Below are 24481 nucleotides of genomic sequence, written 5' to 3'. Positions count from 1 at the left end.
ACAGTTCTAATATTGAAGGATAGTAAATGTATGGCCCATTAAGAGCAAATATGGGAACTTGCACATGGGTGCTGGAGGTAATGCTAAGCTACTGAGTGATACTTTGCATCTGTCTTCACCAGGGAAGTGGGTGTTTCTAAAGGAAAAGTGAAAGACAGGATAGTTGGATAAATTAAGAAATGATAGCTCAAAGTGATTAGAAAGGTTGAGCAAATTTAAAGTAGGTAAATAAGAAGGACAGGATGGAATGCAAGCTGAAGGATGCAAGCCAGAGAACTGTTATTCCTTTGGTCAACAAGGGAATATGGATAATCCCAGCAAATATAGGCCATTCATTTTAATAAAGGTGTTGTGAGTGCTTTGAGAAACATTGAGCCAGAACAGGATTAATAGTCGCCAGGAGAAAAGTGGATTAGTCAAGGCAATTTTAGACGTTCTCACATGGTCCACTAACATGGTCCACTACTTGCGCTGGTCAAGTAGGCACAGCAATGACTGTTCTACCTGAGAACACTGGAAAAGTCTGGTCTGCCTCAACAACTGCTGCCGACCTTCTACCGCTGCACCATAGAGAGCATCCTAAAGCATGGCATCCCTGTGTGATATCTCAGCTACACGGAGGCAGAGAGGAGAGCTCTTCAGCGGGTAGTCCATAGAGCTCAGAGGACTATCGGAACACAGCTACCAGCCTTGGAGGGCATCTACAACATACGATGCCTCAGAAAAGCCACCAGCATTCACAAAGACTCCTCACACCCCTGCAACAATCTGTTCGAAATTCTACCATCGGGCAGACACTACAAGGCCTTCTATGCCCACACCTCCAGACTCAGGAACAGCTTCATCCCCAGGGCCATAGCTGCTATGAACCGGTCCTGCTGAGCCGGATGGTCACATTGCACAGTGAACCGGCACAGACCTACTTAAATTTTATTCTGTTTTAAAACTGTTTCTAATTTTGTTTCACTGGGTTGTCTAAATTTATACTGATTAGCTAATTAATTTATTGCATCGTATGGAAGGCGCATTCCCAATCTCGTTATACCCCTGTACAATGACAATAACGATATATTGTATTGTATTGTATTGCAAGCCAGCCCCGGTTGTTCATTTCAAATCATATTTAACTAATTTGTTTGAAGGTTTTGAAAAGGTAGCAGTAGAATTAATAAGGATAACTCAGCCAATGTGAGTAAATAGATGTCCAGAATGCTTTTAATAAGATGCACACAACAGGCTTAAGTGCACATTATTAAAAGCTGAACCAGGAGGGCTGACAGGAATATTGCAAGCATGGATGTAAAGTTGCTTAAGTAACAGAGAAAGAGATTTGTACTGAATGGCTGTTTTGACCAGATGTGTATGAACAGTGGTGTTCAGAGATCAGAGCTGAACAAACCCATTGCTTTTGTGATAATATATTTTAGACCTAGACTTGGAGATTCAAGCCACAATTTATGAATTTGTGGATAAATCGACACTACTGTGTACTGTGAAGACGAAAAAGACAAATTGCAGCTGGTAGCAGGGGCAAACCTAGATAAAGCTAGATGCGGAAAATGTGAGGTAGAAAGGATGAGGAGAGTACTATAGAATAAAGAATGACATATGAGACTGCAGAGGTTGCACTCTGGAAAAAAATGTAAACTGCAGGAGGAAATCAGCAATCGGGCACATCCTTAGAGGGAAAGTGATAGTCCATGTTTTGGATAGAGACCTGCTTCTGGACCTGAAGTAGAGTCTTGACCTAAAACATGGAATAAAGGACACTGTTCTAATATGCATGCAAAAAAAGAAACAGCTGGGGTATATGTGCACAAATGATTGAAAATAGGTCAGGTTGGGAAAGTGATCACTACGGCATAGCCAATTATGGGTTTTATTAATAAAATACATTGAATATAAAAGTAGGAAGGTTACACTGAACACTGGTCTACTGTCAACTAGATTAATGTGGTCAACTCTGGACACTACGGTAAAGGAAGGGCATGAAAGCATTGGGGAAGGTTCAAAACAAATCTGACAAATGATCCTTGGGATGAAGGAACTTGATTTTGAAGATTGATGAGAATTTTTTTTACCAAATGGAAAAGGTGTAGGAAAGTATATGCAATAACGAGGGGCCTGAACAGACTGGATAGTGAGAGGCTGTGTTCTTTATTGCAGACGTTTGAGGGTTGGAGGTAATAGGTAGAAAATGAAGCAGGAAAATTAAGAACTGACCTACTCAACAAATGGAATCTGGAAAGCACTGCCTGCAGGTCTGGTGGAGATAGATTTGGGAGCTGGCCAGGGCCTCCAGCACTATATTCTGGTTTGCCATTCACCTTTCAGTCAGATCCTGCTGCTTCTGATTAAATGTCCAATAATGAGGATATTGGTCAAGGAGCGTTGTGCAAAGTAATTGGCTATCATAATGGAAATGGGGGTATTTCAAGTTATGAAATGTGGGTGGTAGATAAGGCTTATGTGAACCAATGGATAGGAGGGCAAGCTCTTGATTGACAGAGGTTAATGGATGTCTGATGCACTCAGCAGGGTGAGGGGCATTCACCTTGATTTCACATGAAGACACAAGGAACTGCAGATGCTGGAATCTTCAGGAAACATGTTGGAGTAACTTAACGGGTCAGGTGGCATCTGTGGAAGGAATGGACAGGCAGATTTCAGGTTTGGACCTTTCTTCAGAATGGCGAAGGATTCTGATCCCAAATGTCATCTGTCCATTCCTTCCACAGATGCTGCCTGATGTACAGAGTTCCTCCAGCACTTTGTGTTTTCGCATGAGCTTTTTGAACTTCTTTCAACACTGCATCAAGATCACCTTAATGAGACTCTTGGCATTAACAACAGCTATTTCCCTCTAGTGCACAGCAGAGTTTGCATTGACGACCCTTGTTGATCTATCACATCTCTTCTTTCTACTTACTGCACAATGGCTTCCAGTGCAGACCTGAAACTATCTGGAAACCAGGCCCCATTGGAGAACGTTTCTTAAATAACCATAGTATAGACCCATTTTTAGAAAAGCTCTCATGGTTTCCTAAATTCACATAGCAAGTCATATAAAGAGATAGAGGCCAGCTTTAAATAGTGCAAGTCACTCAGGATTTGGAATATGCTGAATTATGCACCTAGTGAACACCATGGGATGTGCAGAATGAATGCAATCTCATCTTTCAACTGAGCAAACAGCTCAACGTGTGATGCTGTCTGCATCATAAATATTAGTCGGGCCTTAGCAATCTTTGTCATCCCTGTGCCCATTTTCAAAGACTACCAAATGCGGCCCCTTTAACTTTAAGGATTAATGAATGTCCCTCACAGCCAAACTACGTTCAGTGGAAAAAACATTTTTAACATAATAGGTTTTCTTTTAGGGGCTGATGGAGATAACAGTATCACAGCTGTCATCTGCATCTCAGGCTATGCATTATGACAAGCCCTTTAAGCTATGTGTTAAATATTTATAACAATATAGAAGTGGGCCAAGGCTTTATAATCCACTTTGGCTCAAATGTAAAGTTCAGATTGTCACGTGGTGTTAAGCAAGATGTTCCTCATTATATTGATGAAGTGATAATGCAACCTGACCTGACAGCATCATTAAAAGCCCCCACCGCTCCAGCTACAATATTACAAAGTAAGCTTGAACCCCACTAACAACATTAACAATCTCTGCCATTCTCCAAACCTTAGATGATATTAGCATTGCTTCATCTTTTGCAAGTTAAAAAAAAATCGTACTTACAATTTTTATACTTTGCATGGCATAAAAAAATATTTTGTTGCGATTGCATTGAATACCTCATGGTGTACAGATTTAGATAGATCTAACGGTGCTGCTTTATCTGTTTTCTGGGCCAAGTAGTTCAGAGTACATTGCTCATGTACTTTTGTTCATAATATTTGAATTTATTCATAACATCAGTGGGGGATTTCTGCACTACATAATTTAATGCTTCATGATCACAAAAGAGGCAATCTCCAATACAGTGGCAAACCATTAGGAATACTTTTGTTTGCACTAGCTACAATTAGCTACAAAAATATACAATTAATTGCTTATGAAAAAAAATATTGCAGTACTCCTTTTTGTGGAAGAGACCGGAGGCTGCAGTAACAGACCTAGCAGCAAACCTCATTCTGTCAATACTCATGGAATGCACTAAAGGTGGTAAAAAAAAATAACATCCAAAACTTATGCCAATAAATATTCAGTACTGTCCCCGTTGAGACATTCACTTATACATTGAGTTGGTACTTGCAAGAACAGTAATATGGTTAATTATCACTACAAATATACAGTAATGTTAAATACATAATTGCCTGTTCAGAACCCCGTTTATTGTGGTTCCTAATTTTAAAACTCAAGCGATATACGCTTTGCAACCATTTCTGTCACCTATCTTTGTCCTGAATGAAATGCAGACAGGAATTCACCAGGAAGTCAGCATAGTTACCATCAGTGATCACTACTGTTGCTATGCTGTGCTTTCTGATGCACTACTGCCAGCTCAATTAATGCAAGTAAATAAGATAAATGATCATGACTTCATTTTTTGTACAATTGGCCATTTATCAGTTTGAGAATTTGATTAGGAACAGAATCAGCCATAATTGAATTAAAATAATTATCAGTTTATCTTCTTCAGTTTCTCTTTTTGCTCCTGTAACCTTCTCTTGTTATTGTTGTGCTTCCTGTAGTTCCCTTTGATAGGGGGGGGGGTCAGTTCCTGTGATGGACCACCACTTTCTGCTGTCCCTTTTGTTCCCGAGTGTACAAATTAATGAACCAGGCCATGATGCAAGCAGTCAGTATGCTTTGCGCCATGCACCTGCAGATGTTTGATAGAGTATTCATCAGAATGTCAAATCTTCACAGATTTTTGAGGAAGTAAAGGCATTGGTGAGCTTTCTTTGTGATTGCATCAATCTGTTAGGCCCAGGACAAATGATCAGAGATGTATATGCCCAGAGTTTGAATCTGTTGATTAGAAACATAGAAAATAGGTGCAGGAGGCCATTCGGCCCTTCGAGCCAGCACCGGCATTCATTGTGATCATGGCTGATCATCCACAATCAGTAAGCAGTGCCCAACTTCTCCCCATATCCCTTGATTCCACTAGCCCCCAGAGCTCTATCTAACTCTCTCTTAAATTCATCCAGTAATTTGGCCTCCACTGCCCTCTGTGGCAGAGAATTCCACAAATTCACAACTCTCCGGGTGAAAAAGTTCCTTCTCACCTCAGTTTTAAATGGCCTCCCCTTTTTTCTAAGCCTGTGCCCCCTGGTTCTGGACTCCTCCAACATTGGGAACATTTTTCCTGCATCTAGCTTGTCCAGTCCTTTTATAATTTTATATGTCTCTATAAGATCCCCTCTCATCCTTCTAAACTTCAGTGAATACAAGCCTAGTCTTTTCAATCTTTCCTCATATGACAGTCCCGCCATCCCAGGGATCAATCTCGTGAACCTACGCTGCACTGCCTCAATTACAAGGATGTCCTTCCTCAAATTAGGAGACCAAAACTGTACACAATACTCCAGATGTGGTCTTACCAGGGCCCTATACAACTGCAGACCCTCTTTACTCCTATACTGAAATCCTCTTGTTATGAAGGCCAACATGCCATCAGCTTTCTTCACTGCCTGCTTTACCTGCAAGCCAACTTTCAGTGACTGGTGTACAAGGACACCCAGGTCTCGCTACACTTCACCCTTACCTAACCTGACACCATTGAGATAATAATCTGCCTCCTTGTTTTTGCCGCCAAAGTGGATAACCTCACATTTATCTATATTATACTGCATCTGCCACGCATCTGCCCATTCACTCAACCTGTCCAGGTCACCCTGCGACCTCCTAACATCTTCTTCGCAGTTTACCCTGCCACCCAGCTTTGTGTCCTCTGCAAACTTGTTAGTGTTACTTCTAATTCCTTCGTCCAAATCGTCAATATATATGGTAAACAGTTGCGGCCCCAACATCGAGCCTTGCGGCACTCCACTCGCCACTGCCTGCCATTCTGAAAAGGACCCGTTTACTCCTTCTCTTTGCTTCCTGTCTGCCAACCAATTCTCTATAGTGACAGGTGACCTCCATGGTGACAGGTGCATGATCCCTCGGCTTTCCCTTCCTAAAGTCAAGAGTCAGGTCTTTGCAGAAACAAGGAACCACAGATGCTGGTTTACAAAGAAAAGATACAAAATGCTGGAGTAACTTAGCAGGTCAGGCAGCATTGCCGGAGAACATGGATAGGTAACGTTTTGGATCAGAACTATTCTTTAACTCTTTGGTCTTGCTAATGTCGAGAGCAAAATTGTTATTCCAGTACCACTCAATCAGATTATCAATCTCACTACTGTACTCTGACTCATCATTACCCCTCACTTACATAGAAACATAGAAAAATAGGTGCAGGAGTAGGCCATTCGGCCCTCCAATGACAATTGTATCGTCGTCAAATTTAAAGATGACATGGAAGCAGTGGTAGACACAAAATGCTGGGGTAACTCAGCGGGACAGGCAGCATCTCTGAAGAGAAGGAATGGGTGACGTTTTGGGTCGAGACCATTCTTTAGATTGATGTTTTTTTTCTATGTATCTCCCCCTCCCCTGACATCAGTCTGAAGAAGGGTCTCGACCCGAAAAGTCACCCATTCTTTTTCTCCAGAGATGCTGCCTGTCCTGCTGAGTTACTCCAGCATTTTGTGTCTATCTGTTGTATCACTTGTTCTCTGTATATTACCAAGGGATCTTTAATATTTGCCTAGGAGGAGAGGCTATACATTAGGAGGAGAGCCAAAACATTATGACCTGATGAGCCAAAACATTATGACCACCTGCCTAATATGCTGTTGGTCCTCCATGTGCAGCCCTTTATGCAGCAAGGTGCGATGCACTTTGTATTGTGACACATTCCTTCCGTGACCACCATTAAAATTTTCTGTGACTTGTACCACAGTAGACCTTCTCTGGTTTCTTCCCTCACTCCAAGGATGTACAAGTTTGTAGGTTAATTGGCTTCTGTAAATTGAAAATGACAATTTGTGTCCACACTATCCTCGTGTGTAGGATAGCCCTAATGTAAGGGGTGATCGCTGGTCGGCGTGGACTCGGTGGGCCGAATGGCCTGTTTCCACGTTGTATCTCTAAAAGTCTAAAGCTGATGTTTCTCCTGGCAGAGGTGTCCAGCACCATGGGTCAGAATATGTTGATTGAAATCCTAGTTTGGGCCAGTCTACATAAAGGCAAAGAAATGTTCAGAACTCGGCTCAAGACTGCAAAGAGCCTCATCTGTCCCTTTCTATTACATTCAGCATAAGCATTTGATGCTAATAAAAGCTGGTTCTACTGGGAGTGAACAGCACTAGTCCACTATTAGGAGCAATGCAGTGTAAAATCTCATAAGAAATACATTTTGGACACACGATACCATTAGCAAGATTTCAGTGAGCAGGAGCCATAAAAATAGCAAAGAAGGTACAAGACAATCGTACAATAATTATACCATATTTTATTAAACACTGCTGTAATCTTTCCTAGAACTTTGAGCAAAATCAGTTAACTCTATGGCAACGTGATTGTCCGTCTAATATCTGTTTCTCCCGCCTTGTCCTTTCGAATTGAAAATCTGAACTCCACCAAGCCATGCTTGTCTTATCCTTGAAACATTTACTACTCCATTGCAAATTAGTGCCTCCTGTTCCTTCAGTTTAAAAAAAATGTTTTGTACGGAGTTAATTTAATCAGTTCCTTATTAATTATTCTGCTATGTTTATTAATAACACCTATTTTATAGCTATATCCTTTAACTGTCATTTATTTGCAGATCTTTCAGGTTAACTTTACTCCTTACCCTTTGCTGAGCTTTCTGCGTATTTCTTTATAATGTTCACAGAACACAGAAAACTACAGCACTGGAACAGGTCCATTAGCCCACAATGTCCATGTTGAACATAACGTCAAGATAAACTAAGCCCTGTCCCTCATTCCCTGTATATCCATGTGTCTATCTAAAAGGCTCTTCAACACCACTATCGCATCTGCCTCTACCACCAACCCTGGCAGCACATTCCATACACCATCACAAGGTACTCCAACTCCTTTATACTTTGCTCCATTCCCACCCTCAGCCTCAAGTCTTATGTTGAAAACTTGATCCACAGTCCTAGTTATCCTCTTACCTTATAAAAAGGTACAATTCCAGTCCATCCGTTACATTATGAAATACAACTTTATACTGCTGTGTACGACCTACCACCATCAATACAAACATTTAAATTCCATCAGATTCCACTCAGCCATATTTTAGAAATGCCTTTTCCTGATGGCACATTGAAATGCTGAAGTCATCCAATTCATAAATCAGAACAATTTGTGTCGTTCTGATATTGTGACATATTACAAGTTCCATTTCAATCTCCCCCGGCTACATATTTTAAAAATGCATGAAGAATCCTTTCTGCGATGTTTGAAGAGTCATCATAAATAAAACATTAATAACATGGGAGACAGATGCTAAATAGAGAAAAAACGCAGCAACAGAAACAAAGGGTAAAGACTTGCCACATTGTACACAGCTCCCAAAATTGCATTTCGCTAATTCAACTGAACCAGATTCAGAAGTAGAGATTAACCAGTACCTGCTACTACTTTATGCATTCACTGCATATAACCACAGGTATAATTCTAAACATTGATTTCTCTAATTCTACTATCCATCAAATTAGATTTTAAGGAGCAGGCTGGTGAAACTGACCCATTTGATAGCTTATCCCTTGACAGCTTTTTTTTTACCTTAAATATAACGAAAGGAATAATAATAATAATAATAATCCATTTATTTTATATAGCGCCTTATCACATGCTCAAAGCGCTTTACAAAAACAATTAACATAGAAACAAACAGACAAACTATCCTGACGGAAAAGCGGCGAATACTCAACGCCAGCGTCCTCTCACGTCAGGGTCCGGCAGTAGACATTAAAAAGCACAAGACACACAGATATAATTTTTTACACAAAACAGCCATCACAGTGATTGCTCTAGGCACACCCTCACTGTGATGGAAGGCAAAGTCTTATCTCCTCCTCATTCTTCTCCCGTGGTGCCACGAGGTGATCGAGGCTCCCGACTTTTTGAAGCCCCCACCGGGCGATGGAAAGTCCCAGGGCCGAGCCGAGCCGAGCAGGCCGATGAAAGTCCTGAGCCCCCACCGGGCGATGGAAAGTGCTGCGGCCGAGCCACGCAGGGCGATGAAAGTCCTGAGCCCCCACTGGGCGATGGAAAGTCCCAGGGTCGAGCCGAGCAGGCCGATGAAAGTCCTGAGCCCCCACCGGGCGATGTAAAGTGCTGCGGCCGAGCCACGCAGGGCGATGAAGGGCCTGCGGGCGGGTTGATCGAACCTCGCGCTTCGGGGCGGTCGAAGCTGCTACGGCTGGAGCTCCCAAAAGCCGGTCACCAGCCAGGGACCTGCGAGCTCCCGATGTTGCGGTCTGCAGGGCCCACGGCCGAAGCCTCCGAGATGGTAAGTCCAGGCCCTGCGACCGGAGTCTTTGGGGTCGATCCCAGCTGGAGGCCGCCGACTCCACGATGTTAGGCCGTAGCGCAAACGGAGATACGACACGGTAAAGGTCGCATCTCCGTTGAGGAGGAGATTTGAAAAAAAGGTTTCCCCCAACCCCCCCCACCACCCCCCTACATACACAGAATTAAAAATAAAACAAAACGTACATTTAACAACGACAATGACAAAAAACAAAAAAAAACGGAGACTGCCGGTGAGCCGCAGCTGCAGAACACAGCCACGCCCCCAAAAACAAAATGATGTGAACTTCCTCCAGAGTCTAAGGAAATGAATGCTTATTGCAAACATATGCAACCAGTAAGTAACGTCATTAATAATTGAAAATCAAAAAACTACAGATGTTGGAAATTGAAATAAAAAGAGAAACATTCACCATATCAGGCAGCATCTTTGAACAGTGAAACAGATGACAAACAGACTTCATCATTTACTGAGACAGTCTTACAACATTAGGTTGACTCAGGAGATAATGCCTTATAGCAGTGGTTTGTTTTGATGGTACAACAGAGGTGATACAACAGCACCTCAAAAGAGTTAAATGTCTTTATTTTGTTTTCTGGCCATGTGACACATATGTTTATTAAAGGTGCTTACTGGCATATTTTTGTCTACCAAAACACACTGCTTTTCACCAATTGTACATGAAGGCCTGTGCAACCCAGGTGCTTGATAGGGTTTATGTGAGAAAGGTTTTACGCTCAATTCTGAAGAATAGAGAAAGAAAAAAATCCAGCTCAAAAAGGTTTTTGCAGTTTTTTTCTAAAAGGTATTGAAAAACATGTGGGATCACATAGAAATAAAGCAAGCACCCAAGTTGATATATCCCCTAATACGCTATTGTACGATGCATTGTATGATAAATATTGTATGATAAATTGTGTGATAAATATCTAAAGTTAAAAAAAGGTTAGGATGATGTAAAACATGCCTAAGAGCCTTAGAATTTTATCTTTTTTTTTTAGATTTAGATTTAGAGATACAGCGCGGAAACAGGCCCTTCGGCCCACCGAGTCCGCGCCGCCCAGCGATCCCTGCACATTAGCACTATCCTACACACACTAGGGACAATTTTTACATTTACCCAGTCAATTAACCTACATACCTGTACGTCTTTGGAGTGATCATTAACCGCTGTGGTGGATGTTAATGTCAACTTTTATGTAGTTGTGAATCTTGTTGGGGTTTTTTAGTATGGCTGTATGGTAATTCGAATTTCACTGTACCTTAATTGGTACATGTGACAATAAACTGACCTTGAAACCTTGAACTAATATGTCACACGTGAACAGCACGCACAACTAATTTATATTTCCTAAATACTACATTCTATGTTCCAATGTTCAATTGATGTATACAATTGTTTGTGTGTCTAGGGTTGCATGCCGCTGTGTGCTTAGTTTAGTTTAGTTTTATGTCACACGTACCGAGGTACAGTGAAAAGCTTTTGTTGCGTGCCAACCAGTCGGCTGAAAGGCTACACATGATTACATTCGAGCCCTCCACAGTGTACATGCTGCTGTTGAAGTAGTGGTCTAAAAGAGTGGAGCGATTATAGTGCGTGATTGCAGATCCACTTCTGGGATCAGCACGCAGAGAGTCGTCTGGTTTGGGCGCTATCTCTTCTGAATTTGACTGGTTTATATTGTAATCATGAGAAACGTTTACTGTTTATTGTACAGCATGAATGGGACTTCTTGTTTACTGCCTTTTTCCTATATTTATAGAAACCAAGGCCAATATCCCATCATCAACCCAGCCAAGATCATCAATTTAAACAAGAGCATGACATTATTATTACAATTCAGTTCAGAATTAATCAAATTTTGAAAGGGATAGACAGATTTCTTGCTTCAATATTATGATCCGATACTCACTTGTTTAGGCAAGCGGAAGAGGGAATTTCCATAAAACATTCCTTTGGCCTGGCTCCAGGTCCCATCGATGATAATAATATTGTAAGGAGACAGCGATGGATCAAGTTCAAGTTCTTCCAGGTTATTTGCCTCGGGTCCAGGATACAAGATTAATGTACTAACACTCTGGCAAATAGCTGCAAGTTCAGGGTGCCTTTAAAATAAAATAAACTTTTCGGTCATTCAGTCAACATTTCCCTTGTCATTCTTTTCAAATTGCTATTACATACACTAAAAGCTCTTGTGGCATGGCCTTCGTTAAATAACCTACGAACTCATAGCAGTTTGTAGTGGCCAATTTAGCAACTATTGGGATCTGGGAGGAAACCAAAGCATAAGGAGGAAACCACAGAGAGAACAGAGAGAATCTCCACAGAGGATAGAGATGGTCAGCATTAAACCCAGTTACTGAAGCAGTAATGCAGCAGCTCTAATAGCTGTGCCACTATGCCGTATCAGCAGGCAGTCTGATCAGATGCCTATTTTAACAGCAAGATACTTTTATCTGATGTCCTCTGGCCGCTCCATAAGACCTAGCATGCGGACCGTACTTTGGAAATGGTCCCAAATCTGGTGACTTGAAAAGTATTTCATTTGTTTTGCACATGTAACATTAATGCGCTATTGATTGATTGATCATTGACCATGTTCACTGGCAGAGGCACCAGAGCAGAAGGCAGCACACGTGGAACCAAATGAAATGAAATTCAATGAATTGCAATTGGAAATACAGGTACCTCTGAGAGACAGATATATTCCCATTGGCCTATTCATTCTTTCCCCACCTTCCCTGAAACTTAAAACTAACTGTTTTTCACTTTCATCATTCTGACAAAGGGTCTTTGCTTTTGTTGCGTGCCAACCAGTCAGCTGAAAGGCTACACACTCCAAGATCCAAGAGTGTTAAGTTTGTTTGTTCTTCTGTATTTGCTGCCTAAACAGCTGAGTGGTTGCAACATTTTGTGCCTTTATTTCAGATTTACTTCACCTGAAATTTATTTTGCTGTTCATCTTCCTTCATCCCTCGCTTGGTTGTCCTGCACTTCCCTGCCTAACAGGCGTCAAAGCTGTCCTGGGAATGTAGCTTGAAGAGAATAAGAAAAGCTCTTCCAAACAGCTACAAGCAGCCTTCAATCATGATTATTATCCATTTCAGATCACGATTGCAGAAACAGAAAAGGGCCAAGTTCAGATGACTGGGGAGTTTGGACTGCTTGCCAGTCATCAGCAGATCAAGTCCGATGTGTTTTAATTAAGGAACATGACTGAACAGACCCACTATATCCTTTTTAGTTAAAAAAATAGGCATCATTATAATCAAAATATGCGAGAATATTACACACACAAACTGGGTAAAACAGATGTGTTTTGCCTTTAGTGGTATCTTATTTTCTGGTAGGTAGTTTTGCAGCTGATGCCAGAAGTTTATTGGGCAGAATATCCAGCAGTAGTGTTCCTTCTAATTTGCAATAAACCATGAAAATAAATACAGGAAAACAGACAAAATAATCACTTTTCTAAGATGTTAAAAAAAATTACGAATACTAAAGCTGTTGTACTGAAAATAATCAACTGCACTGCCTATTCAACATTGTAGTAGTTCACTGAAAAATAGTAACCATTCATGAATGTATTAGTTATTTTAAAGGTAAGTGTAAGTAGAAGTTAGGACAATTGGAAATATCATTCAATTAAATTTTAATCCTGAAATGTTGTTTCACAGAAATAATATCATAAACTGCTAAGTATATATATATACATATATGTACACACACATATATATATATTATATACCTATACACATGAATGTATATATATATTTAACAAATATATAGCAAAAGGCATTCAATGAGAGCTGAGTGATAGACAGTGATGGCAAGATGGGGATAGAATTAGTGATATCTGGCATTAGCGGGACATCACTGTTTGAGACTTCAACTGCCACCAATGGAAACAAGATCTGCCTGACATTGGGAGCTTTAATGTCAAGTGAAGTTCATTGTCATTTGCACAAGTACAGTGAGGTACAGGTACATTGAAAATCTTGCTTGCAACAGCATCACAGGCTTAGATAAACACACAAGACAACATAAATTACACATAACATTTCTAAAAGATGTACAGAGTTTGTACGTTCTCCCCGTAACCGCGTGGATTTTCTCCAAGATCTTCCGTTTCTTCTCACACTCCAAAGACGTAAAGGTTTGTAGGTTAACTGGCTTGGGTTTGTATACTTGGTATGTGTAAATTGTCCCTAGTTTGCATAGGCCTGTGTTAATTTTAGATTTAGAGATACAGCGCGGAAACAGGCCCTTCGGCCCACCGAGTCCGCACCGCCCAGCGATCCCCGCACATTAACACTATCCTACACACACTAGGGACAATTTTTACATTTACCCAGTCAATTAACCTACATACCTGTACATCTTTGGAGTGTGGGAGGAAACCGAAGATCTCGGAGAAAACCCACGCAGGTCACTGGAAGAACGTACAAACTCCGTACAGATGGCGCCCGTAGTCAGGATTGAACCTGAGTCTCCGGCGCTGCATTCGCTGTAAGGCAGCAACTCTATTGCTGCGCCACCGAGACGCCCATGTGCGGGGATCGCTGGTCGGCGTGGACATAGTGGGCCGAACGGCCTGTTTCCGCGCTGTATCTCTAAACTAAACTAAAGTCTGGCACAGTGGTGCAGTGGTAGAGTTGGTGCCTTACAACGCACAAGATCTGGGTTCGAGCCTGTCTGCGGGTGCTGTCTGTGAAGAGTTTTTATGTTCTCCCTGTGACCGTGTGGGTTTTCCCCTGGTGCTCTAGTTTCCTTCCACATTCCAAAGATATGCAGATTTGTAGGTTAATTGGGTAGTGTAAATTGTCCCGTGTGTAAGGTAGAACTAGTGTATGGGTGATCATTGGTCAGCGTGAACATGGTGGGCCGAAAGACCTGCTTCCGCGCTATATCTCTAAACTAAAATAAACTATACAAAGAAAAATGTGAGCAGTAATTTCCTCAATGGGCAATAGGTGGCCGGCCCCTAATGTTTCATTGTCGAGGTAGGATTAGGGTTGTGTGGGTTGGTTCAAGAACCTGATAGTTGTAAGAAAGTAGCTATTCCTGAACGAGTTGTGTGGGACTTCTAGCTTCTGTACCTCCTGCCGAGAGTAGCAGCAAGAAGAGGCCATGGACTGGATGATGAGGATTCAATGATACATACCATCTTATTGAGACAGCGCCTCATGTAGATGGTTTTGATGGAGTTTTGAATAATATTAAATAGTATGTTAGTATGATACTGTCTCTTCATAGAGCACTGCAGAAAAAATAGCAAGGTTTAAGATGGGACAAAAGTTAGAGGATGAAAGATGAACTGCTGAGTTTATCAAAAGGAAGCTGAAGATGCGATCCTGGAAGAGTAGATAAACATGAGGCATGAATATTGTGTGTCAACATTGGAGGCTGGGAATCAAAGCTGAAAGTGGAGGAAGTCAAAGTGGGAGAAGAAGGGTTCCAGTAAATCATGGGGAAAAAACTGAAAGGTGAAAATATGTTCAGCCTGGAATAATGTTTAATTGAAGGCCAAAAATTAAGGGAGAGAGGAAAAGCCAGTAGCATAATCAGCTGGGTAGCTAGACATGAGGACTAGACACAGGGTTAGGAAGAGCCATGATGGGCCATGATTGGCCGAGTAGACTTGATGGGCCGAATGGCCTAATTCTACTCCTATTCCTTGTTACTTAATGACATTGGAATAACGGCATTGAAAGTAAACGTTAAACAACAGTTTCCAGATCAGCAGAATTCCCTTGGTTGACATGGGTCACAGGAGAGAGAACCATGAGTATAAGATGTGTGAAGGAGCTAGAAATCTTTTTCATTTCTGTCGAATGGATAGTGATAATCTGATCAGTGGCATCAAGGGAAAAGGAAATGGTAATGAGGCCATCTTCAATAAGGCCAACTTAATTCACAAGTTGCATGCAGAATGCTAACATTTTTTTCACTTGCAGTGGCTGACAGAGAGACTACATATTGAGTTATTGATTTTCTTACATTACAACAGTGATTAAACTTCAAATGTAACAAATAGGGTTAACACACACTCGGGGACATTCTGAGATCATGCAAATGCTATTATTCCGTTACTTCCAGAATGCCTGCCTCTGATTTTAGATTTCTAGCTCTTGTAGCTCAAATCAAAAGCATGTAGAGCGACAAAGTTTCAAAAGCAACAAATCATTTTCCAGATCTGCTCCTGGTAGATGCCAATTATTTTACCAAGAAACAATTTATTCCCTTTGGAAGTTGACTGGATTTATTTGCAACCATGGTACTTCAATAAATTTTACAAGATCATAATTATTTGTAAGACACACAGCATAAATCGATCATCAAAATAAGCCTCGTTAAAGTTAAACTGTCTGAAGCCAGAGGAACCATGCCAAGGTTCAGTACTGTTTAGTCTCATGCCATTATGTGCACATTGGTGGAGAAATTGGATAATGCACTGCAGTCATCGCTTTCAATTAATTTGTCCTAGTTTAACCTGGTGCAGATTGTATATTAAATTCATACTCCAACCTCATTGCCAGTGCACTGCAAAATCCTACAAGTAGCTTTGGTTTCCATTATGATGAAGGCAGCAAGCTGATCTTTTGTTCCAGGATGTCTAAGATTCTGCAGCAGTGCTCAGCTATGAGGCAGTTTCTATCTGGATGAGAGTGGAGACTTCAGCCAGGAGATGTTGGGTCCCCGACATCTTGAAGTGAAGCTGGCCACTACTTGGATGCTGGAAAGGACAGTTTCCTATTCCCCTGCAAAATCCTGGGCAGAGTAGGAGCTGGACTCTTCCATGCTCCTTCACATGTTAACCTCCTTAACATGTTATGTAGGAAGGAAATGCAGCTGCTGGTTTATACCGAGGATAGACACACAGTGCTGGAGTAACTCAGCCTGTCAGGCAGCATCTCTGGAGAAAAAAGGATGGGTGACGTTTCTGGTCAGAATCCTTCTTCGGTCTGTAGAAGGCTTCCAACCTGAAACGTCGCCAATCCTTTTTCTCCAGAGATCCTACCTGACCTAGGCAGAGGGGAGGGTAATCTCACAGGAAGGCCAGGTTGCAAACAATTTATGCTCCATTGAAGTCAGTTGATGTCTTTGGAAGGGCATGGTCTATACAAAGGCAGATGGACATGCACAACAAACTATGAGGGAGATAGACACAAAGTGCTGGAGCAACTCAGTAGGTTCAGTTCAGTTTAGTTTCTTGTCAAGTGTACCGAGATACAGTGAAAAGCCTTATGTTGCATGCTAACCAGTCAGCAGAAAGACAATACAAGATTACAATCGAGCCCTTTACAGTGTATAGATACATGATAAGAGAATAACGTTTAGTGCAAGGTAAAGCCAGCCAGGTCCGGTCAAGGATAGTTGATGTCCGAGGGAGATATATGTCCAATTCTCGTTCATACATTACAAATGCATTTGCTGCCAGTAAAATACTCAATTTTAGGATCATGGTTGAAGTTACGATTTTAATGCCATGCCTTGGTTCCAGATTCTCTCTCTAAATTCCCTCCTCTCCACAGTCCCTAAACTGGTTTTTAGGCCCCTGACTTGATGACTACCTTTGCTTGTTTAAATAGTAACCCTGTAAATTGCTTTGGGGTGTTTCATTATATTGCAAGTTCAGGCAATTGTTGATATTGCTGCTGAATGTCAGTTTGGCCCAAATGGTTACAATCTGGATCTGTGAGTTGGATGGTTATGAATTCAACACCAAGACTTTGACTGACAGTCCATTAATCTATTGAAAATGGGCTGCATTGTTGGAAGTGCAGTCTTTCAAGTGCCGTGTTAAGCTGATTAACCTTTTAGCTGGATATGAAGATCACATGGCATTATTCAAAGAAGAGCACAAATTTTTTCCATTATCTTAAAATTGCCACTCAAATAACATCACTAAAATCAAATTAATCTTATTCATACCCATGAACATTGAACATTGAATGTAAACTATTACTATTGACGATATCAGTGTATTTATACAGTAAGAGCAGTTATTTGAAAGTACAATTTTTGAAAATTACTTCTTTGCCTTTATTTATTTGAATAGTTAAAGTGTATGCATTTTATTCAAAACACGTAGGCACTGTTTCCAAAGATTAGGCCTTTTAAATTAAGTTTTCTTTATATTTATTTTTTACTTACTGATTACCCGGGGCCTTGATTGCATACAGGAATAGAGGTCAGTTGCTAACATCATTATTTCCTTTAAATTCAACACTCACTTCTGGGCATCTAATTCACAATATTTCCTCAGGTCAATTCAAAACAAATTATTGCTATGGTTTTAACTTTAACTGGATTGGTGGCAGTTTAGGTCTAATTTATTATCAAAATCTCCCAGTTATCTTAATGTAAGGGAAAAGGCAGAAAGTGGGGGTTTATATACATGCTGAGCTGAGATGGATTGGATTGTTATCTTAATGCAATGTCTGCAATGTGGATGACATTCGGAAATGTTTATGAGGTGAATATACTTCACGTTAATGAATATAAACAATTTGTCTCATGCTGCCCTTACCATAGTTCTTAGTTTATAATCTTATAAATTTAAGTATATAATAAAAGGCGCGGGTGCCTTTGTTGGCCATGCAGTCCCTCTCATCTGCTCCTCAATTCAATAAGATGGCAGCTTATCTTGCATTCCAACCATTATTCCATCTGATCGCCCTGTCACTTATTTTGATCCATCAATCTTAGTGCACTCGCCGACTGTTTATCCAAACCACTTCTGGAAAGAAAATACTCCAGGGGAAGTCTACTAATAATTGGGTGATTTTACAATCAAAATAATTTCCTGATTCTGTGCTTTATTTAGTCCTACAAGGTGTGTCCGTTCCATTAATTCAGCAACGAAGCACTTATATGACAGACTTACATTATTATGTAAATAATTAAGTCTATCAAAACCTAGAAGAGTAGAATTAAGTCTACCAAAACCTGACCTGGGAGATCAGGTAAACCTACCCGATCTCCCAGTTGCTAAACACTTTAACTCCCCCCCCCCCCCCATTCCCACAGAGACCTTTCTGTCCTGGTCCTCCTCCATTGTCAAAGTGAGGCCCGGCGCAAATTGGAGGAATAGCACCTCATATTTCGCTGGGGCAGCTTACACCCCAGTGGCATGAATATTGACTTCTCTAACTTCACGTAACCTTTGCTTTCTCACGAAGGTAGACACAAAATGCTGGAGTAAATCAGCGGGTCAGGCAGCAGCTCTGGAGAGAAGGAAAGGGTAACGTTTTGGGTCGAGACCCTTCTTCAGACTTTGCTTTCCTTCTCTCTCCATCCCTCCCCTTCCCAGTTCTCCGACCAGTCTGACTGTCCCTGATTACATTTTATCTCTGTTTGCTTTGTTGTTAACTTCTCCAAGCTAACAATTATATATATTCTACATTTACCTTGACCTTCCCCTTGCACCCCCTTTAATGTCTCATTCTCACACCTTCCACTTTCTTATCTCTGCATCTCCCTCTCTCCCCCCCTGACTCTGTCTGAAGAGTCTCCACCCGAAATGTCATCCAATCCAATTTTCTCCAGAGATGCTGCCCATCCCACTGAGTTACACCAGTATTTTATGTCTATCTTACATTATTATTGAGTTCCATGCTCCCAATGCACTTCACAACCAATGCACAACCAACCAATTTGGAAGTGCGATCACCAGAATAGCACAAGAAATGTAACCAAACTAGAGATGCCAAATCCCACATGTGAAAATGACCAGAAAACAGCTGTTCTCTGAAGGTTGAGCGTGGAATATTGTCAAGGAAACTGGAGATAACTCCCTACTTGTCTTGGAAATAGTGAAATGAGATTGTTTAAAATCCATCTGAGAAACCAAAAAGGACTTCAGTTAAACATCTAATGTAGGTTCACATTTCTAGGCCTTGAACCCAGAACCCTTCTCACTCAAAGTGCTGCAGAACTTTGGTTGTTCTGTTCATTTTACTTCTTCCTGAGATTGTTTTGTGGCTTTTAACCTAATCTACCTTGACTACAAAATAGAATCTGGCTATAATTAGAAGGTACAGAAATATAATTCTACATAACCACCAATATACACTTACTGTAAAAATAATTTTCTAGAAATTCATTCCTGATTAATAAAACTCAAATTCTTTATCACAGAAAATGTACGTTTTACTCCATTCTATTGATTCCATTGACTTTGATGGAAACAAATCTCAGAAATGGAGCACACTCAGAATTTATGGAAATCGTGAATATAACTGCCAGTTCAGATAAAGTACAATATGATTTAGCACACTATGCTATGCCCATTGAGTTCAGATGGAGAAAGATGTAGCTTTGTATTTAAAGAATATTAATTAAATAAATTAATGTAATTAATATAGATGTGGCAGGGCAGTTGATGGGTAACAAATGCTGTATGTGCTTGCTACTGAATCCCATGGCGATCACATCTACAGTGCTGCTCAATTAATGGAATTAAGCCTGAGATTTGGATGTTGCAGTGCCTTAGGACAAGGGAATAGTTATTTGAATGTTTAATTCCAAGAGGCAGTTTCAACTCTTGATTAAGTGCTGTAGAACTGATCAGTCTTGAGAGGGCAGGGAGGTGTAACTGTGAGTGAAGCAGGAAATGGGGAAATCACAAAGTAACCTACGCACTTATCCACCATGCGCAATGTTCCTGCAACCTGCAGAGACCGCAAAGTGATGAGCACAGTACCACAGTACCATAGCACAGGTGGAGCATGAAGGGACTGAAATTGATTATAGTAATGACAGTATAGATCAGGGTACAGATACTAATCTCTGCAATGTGGCACATGAATCCTGAGCCTGTGAAACCTGTGCAGACATCTGCCCAGTGCTAAGGACATCTCCGAGGGATGAAGGGAACTTAGAGTGCGAGGGGAAAGACAAAGTTGTAATCCTCATAGGAATCAACAGCATCGATAGGATGAAGGTGGAGTGTCTTCTACAAGAATGTGACCAGTGGGATCCAAATTTAAAGGGGAACAACAAAGGGGATGACCTCTTGTACAGTTCAAGTGATCTTTTACTCTGCTAAATCCCAGTACATGCAACCTTAGACTGTTTAATCTTTCCTCATAAGGCAGCCTGCTCATTCCTAGTATCAAAAAATTGATGACATATAAAATGATGGGCTTGACATTCAAGATCTGCACAACAAGGATTTTCTACCAACCCTGTACAGCACCACCCTCTGAACAAAATGTTACACGGTGAGACTCTGGGAGATATGGACCACTTCTCATATCTCAGAAGCCACCACTATTGGAAGGAAAAATGTTGATCATGAAACTCACCATCATCTTCAATAGAACAACACACCTTTAGTTGATTGAGGATAAGATGGTCTTATGATTTCAAACACGACAAAACCTCAGTGTCAATGGGACACCACTGCATTCCTCTATGCTTCTAAGTTCTGGACTGCCTGTAGCAGGCCAACCAACATCAGTGCCCACTTCCAACCAACATCCCCAGCATTGAGATTGAGATTTGGGGCGGCATGGTGGCGCAGCGGTAGAGTTGCTGCCTTACATTGCTTACAGTGCCAGAGACCCGGGTTGGTCCTGACTACGGGTGCCGTCAGTACGGAGTTTGTAAGTTCTCCCCGTGACCGCATGGATTTTCTCCGAGGTCTTCGGTTTCTTCCCACACTCCAAAGACAAACAGGTTTGTCGGTTAATTGGCTCGGTATAAATGTAAAATTGGCCCTAGCGTGTGCAAGATAGCATTAATGTACAGGAATCACTGGTCGGTGTGGACAGGTTGGGCCGAAGGGCCTGTTTCCGTATTGTATCCATAAGCTCCCTCAGGCAGATGATTTTATTTGCATTTCTGACACAAATTTCCAACATAACAGTCAAGGGAGGAGGTCAGTTCGAGGCAGACAGAGAAAAAGATTCCAGAATGTGCTCAAAGATTTCTTGACAAATTGCACAGAGCTGCCAACCTTGTCAAACCAAAAAAAAGGAACACAGATGGCAAAAAAAAAGGATTTTTAATGAAAAAATATTTTTTTTTTTCTTCGGCCCTTTGCCGCTCCTGCTGGCCTTCCAGCCCTTCTTCCCGCTCGTCATCTCCATCAGCCGGGGTCCGCTTCCATTTGGCCGGCGCTCAACACCTCGAGGCTGGGACTGTCGAGCAGAGCCGTGGCCTGGTCCTCCGCCTCGGCTCCCAGCACCTGGCTCAGCTCTCGCCGCTGCCGATCGGTCTCTCCCCGGTCCTCTTCCTCCTCCTCTTCGAGCTCGACATTCCGCTCCTCCTCCTCTTCCACCGCATCCTCATCCAAGGCTGTCGAGCCTTTCCTCCCTGGGCCCTTCGCCCTCAGGCGGGTCGCTGACCTCCAGCGCTCGCTAATTCTGCCCCTGCAGAACCTTCAGGTCCCTCAGCTCGGGTTCTTCCCGTTGCTCCTCGCCCAGCTCGCTCAACCCCGTCCTTTCCTCCTCCTCCTCCTCCTCCTCTTCTTTTCCCCCCTCTGCTTCTCGGCCTTGGTCTCCTGCCTCCCTTCCTGGCCACGTTTCCCCTTCTCCCTGCGGCTGGCCAGACGTCTTCCCAGCTGCTTCTTGCGTCCACGGGCTTGGCAGCCCTTCTCCCATTTCCTCTTCCTCCGCCAGATTCTCCAGCTTCTTCCTCATCTTTTACAGCACAAAAATTGGCCTTTTGGCGGCTTTTTAAAGGTAAGAATGTACCTGTTGCATGTATTGGTAGTGTACGCTGTAAGCTGCCATGTCCTCCAGACAGCTTGAGTGACACCGTGCTTCACGCACTTTGACCTTACGTGCAATCCCCTAATACATGGACATACGATCAGAATTTCAAAAAAACGTATTTTACTGAGAAAAACCATACTGCCGCAATCATCTCAAAAACACGTGATAAATAGGGCAAAAACGTAATGGCTGGCAGCTCTGATTGCAACATCCGCACTAAGCCCTGAGAATCCCTTCCAATGACCACCCCATGTATTAAAGGAGCTTTCAGGATGGATATTCAGTTCCTTGAGCTCATGGAACAAGAGCACAAAGCAGCTCGGCAAAACTGGAGGAAGCCATGCACCACATTGCACACTATCCATTTCCCCACCCAGTCAGGTTACCCCCTGCCCTTGAGTGGAATGGTCTCTAGTTCCTTCATTGGCCTTATCAGCTATCTGAGAACTCGCAAAGCCCTAGTGGAAGCAAATCATCCTCTATCTCAAGATAGGAAAATAGTCTAACTGTTTCTTAAACGTTGAGATAGTCCCTGCCTCAACTACTTCATCTGGCAGCTCGTTCCATACACGCTGCACCCTTTGTGTGAAAAAGTTACCTCTCAGATTCCTATAAAATCTTTTCCCCTTCACCTTAATCCTACTGTATATCCTTTGGTCCTTGATTCCTCTACTCTGGGCTAGAGACTCTGCGCATCTACCCGATCTATTCCTCTCATGATCTTATACACCTCAATAAGAGCACCCCTCATACTCCTGCGCTCCACGGAATAAGAGTCCCAGCCTACTCTACGTCCCCCTACAGATCAGACCCTCAAGTCCTGGCAACATCCTCATAAAATGTTGGACAGGAAATTTAGTTAGTATTTGTCAGAAAATGTTGACAACTTATTAGTTGCAAATTTTCCAGCTGTTTCAGTTTTGACCACGTATACTCTATTGAAACTCTACAGGTGTACATTGAAAGCATACTGACTGGTTGCATCACTTCCTGGTCCAGCAATTTGATCACCGTGGAAAGAACGAGATTGCTGAGAGTGGCAGACACTAACCGCTCTATCATGGGCACTGACCTCCCCACTATCGAAGAGATCTGTAGCAGGCTCTGCCTCAAAAAGACAGCCAGTATCATTAAAGACCCACACCACCATGACCCCACTCTCATTTTGCGACCACCATCGGAAAGAAGAGATAGGAGCCTGAAAACTGTGATCAGCAGGCTCAAAAACAGCTTCTTCCTAGCAACCATGAGACTCTTGAACACTACACAACATGAACCTCAAAAAAGACAGACACAAAAAGCTGGAATAACTCAGCGAGACAGGCAGCATCTCTGCAGAGAAGAAATAGATGACGTTTCGGGTCGAGACCCTTCTTCAGACTGAAGAACCTCACCATCTTCCACACAATTTTATATGGACTGTGTAAAGGGTTGTACTACAGCCTTTGGTTTTTACACAATTTTGATCACCATAATATTAATTTAGTGTATTTTTGATTAACACATATTAACTGTGTCTTATTGCATTTACCAGCTTGTTAAGCTGCAGCAGGTAAGAATTTAATTGTTTCATTGTCAGTACATATGACAACTAAACATTCAACACTCTTGACCCTTGACGAATAGTAGTGCTGCTTGCATCTTTATCACTAACCACTTTACAGGCCCTCTGCAGGTTATGACAGGGTTTCATTCCTGAGAACCGTTTGCAATCCAAACAGTTTGCAGGTCAAAATTGCAGCCATCTGGCAAGAAAACTTAAATAAAAACAAAGGACAACCAAGGGCAATGTGCAGTTACAACCGGGCGTTTAATTCAACCACTCAGTTTTCTCTGCATGATGCAATGATATTGCTATGAATCGGGTTCCCACTCAACAGAAGGTGCCTGAAGCCCTGCAATAGCTGGCAAATCCATCCTGCCGATCTTTCAACACTCAGTCATGTGCAAGGGCTGAATGTATGTCGGGTGTTTGTAGCCTGGGAAGGACCAGTACTTCCATCTGCCACAGCTCCTCCAGCTACTTAATGTTAAGCACAGTACTTAAAGTAGATTTGTGCCCCCCAGCATAGCTGTGCACTTGTAAGTGTGGCCCCAGACCTTGTGTTATTGGTGTCATGATGTTGGTATGTTTGCATTGTTTTTCAACGTGTGAGGCAGTCCTTAGATATTCAAGATCAAATTTGTCATGGCTGTGAAACGTG

The 24481-nt window shown here is 42.0% G+C and overlaps 1 protein-coding gene across 2 annotated transcripts in view; it reads right to left on the bottom strand.

Moving 5' to 3' along the window:
- The window catches only part of dtwd2 (DTW motif tRNA-uridine aminocarboxypropyltransferase 2), a 119291-nt gene that overhangs the window by 30024 nt on the left and 64786 nt on the right, over positions 1 to 24481 (bottom strand). For both annotated transcript variants that reach the window (XM_078396301.1, XM_078396302.1), the window contains exon 4: positions 11468 to 11660. In XM_078396301.1, coding sequence (XP_078252427.1) covers positions 11468 to 11660 — 193 coding nt within the window. The remainder of the gene's footprint in view (positions 1 to 11467; positions 11661 to 24481) is intronic.

The sequence above is a fragment of the Rhinoraja longicauda genome, chromosome 3 (assembly GCF_053455715.1).
Source record: "Rhinoraja longicauda isolate Sanriku21f chromosome 3, sRhiLon1.1, whole genome shotgun sequence".
In the NCBI taxonomy this organism is placed as follows: Eukaryota; Metazoa; Chordata; class Chondrichthyes; order Rajiformes; family Arhynchobatidae; genus Rhinoraja; species Rhinoraja longicauda.
This window is presented reverse-complemented; position numbering and strand designations above follow the sequence as displayed.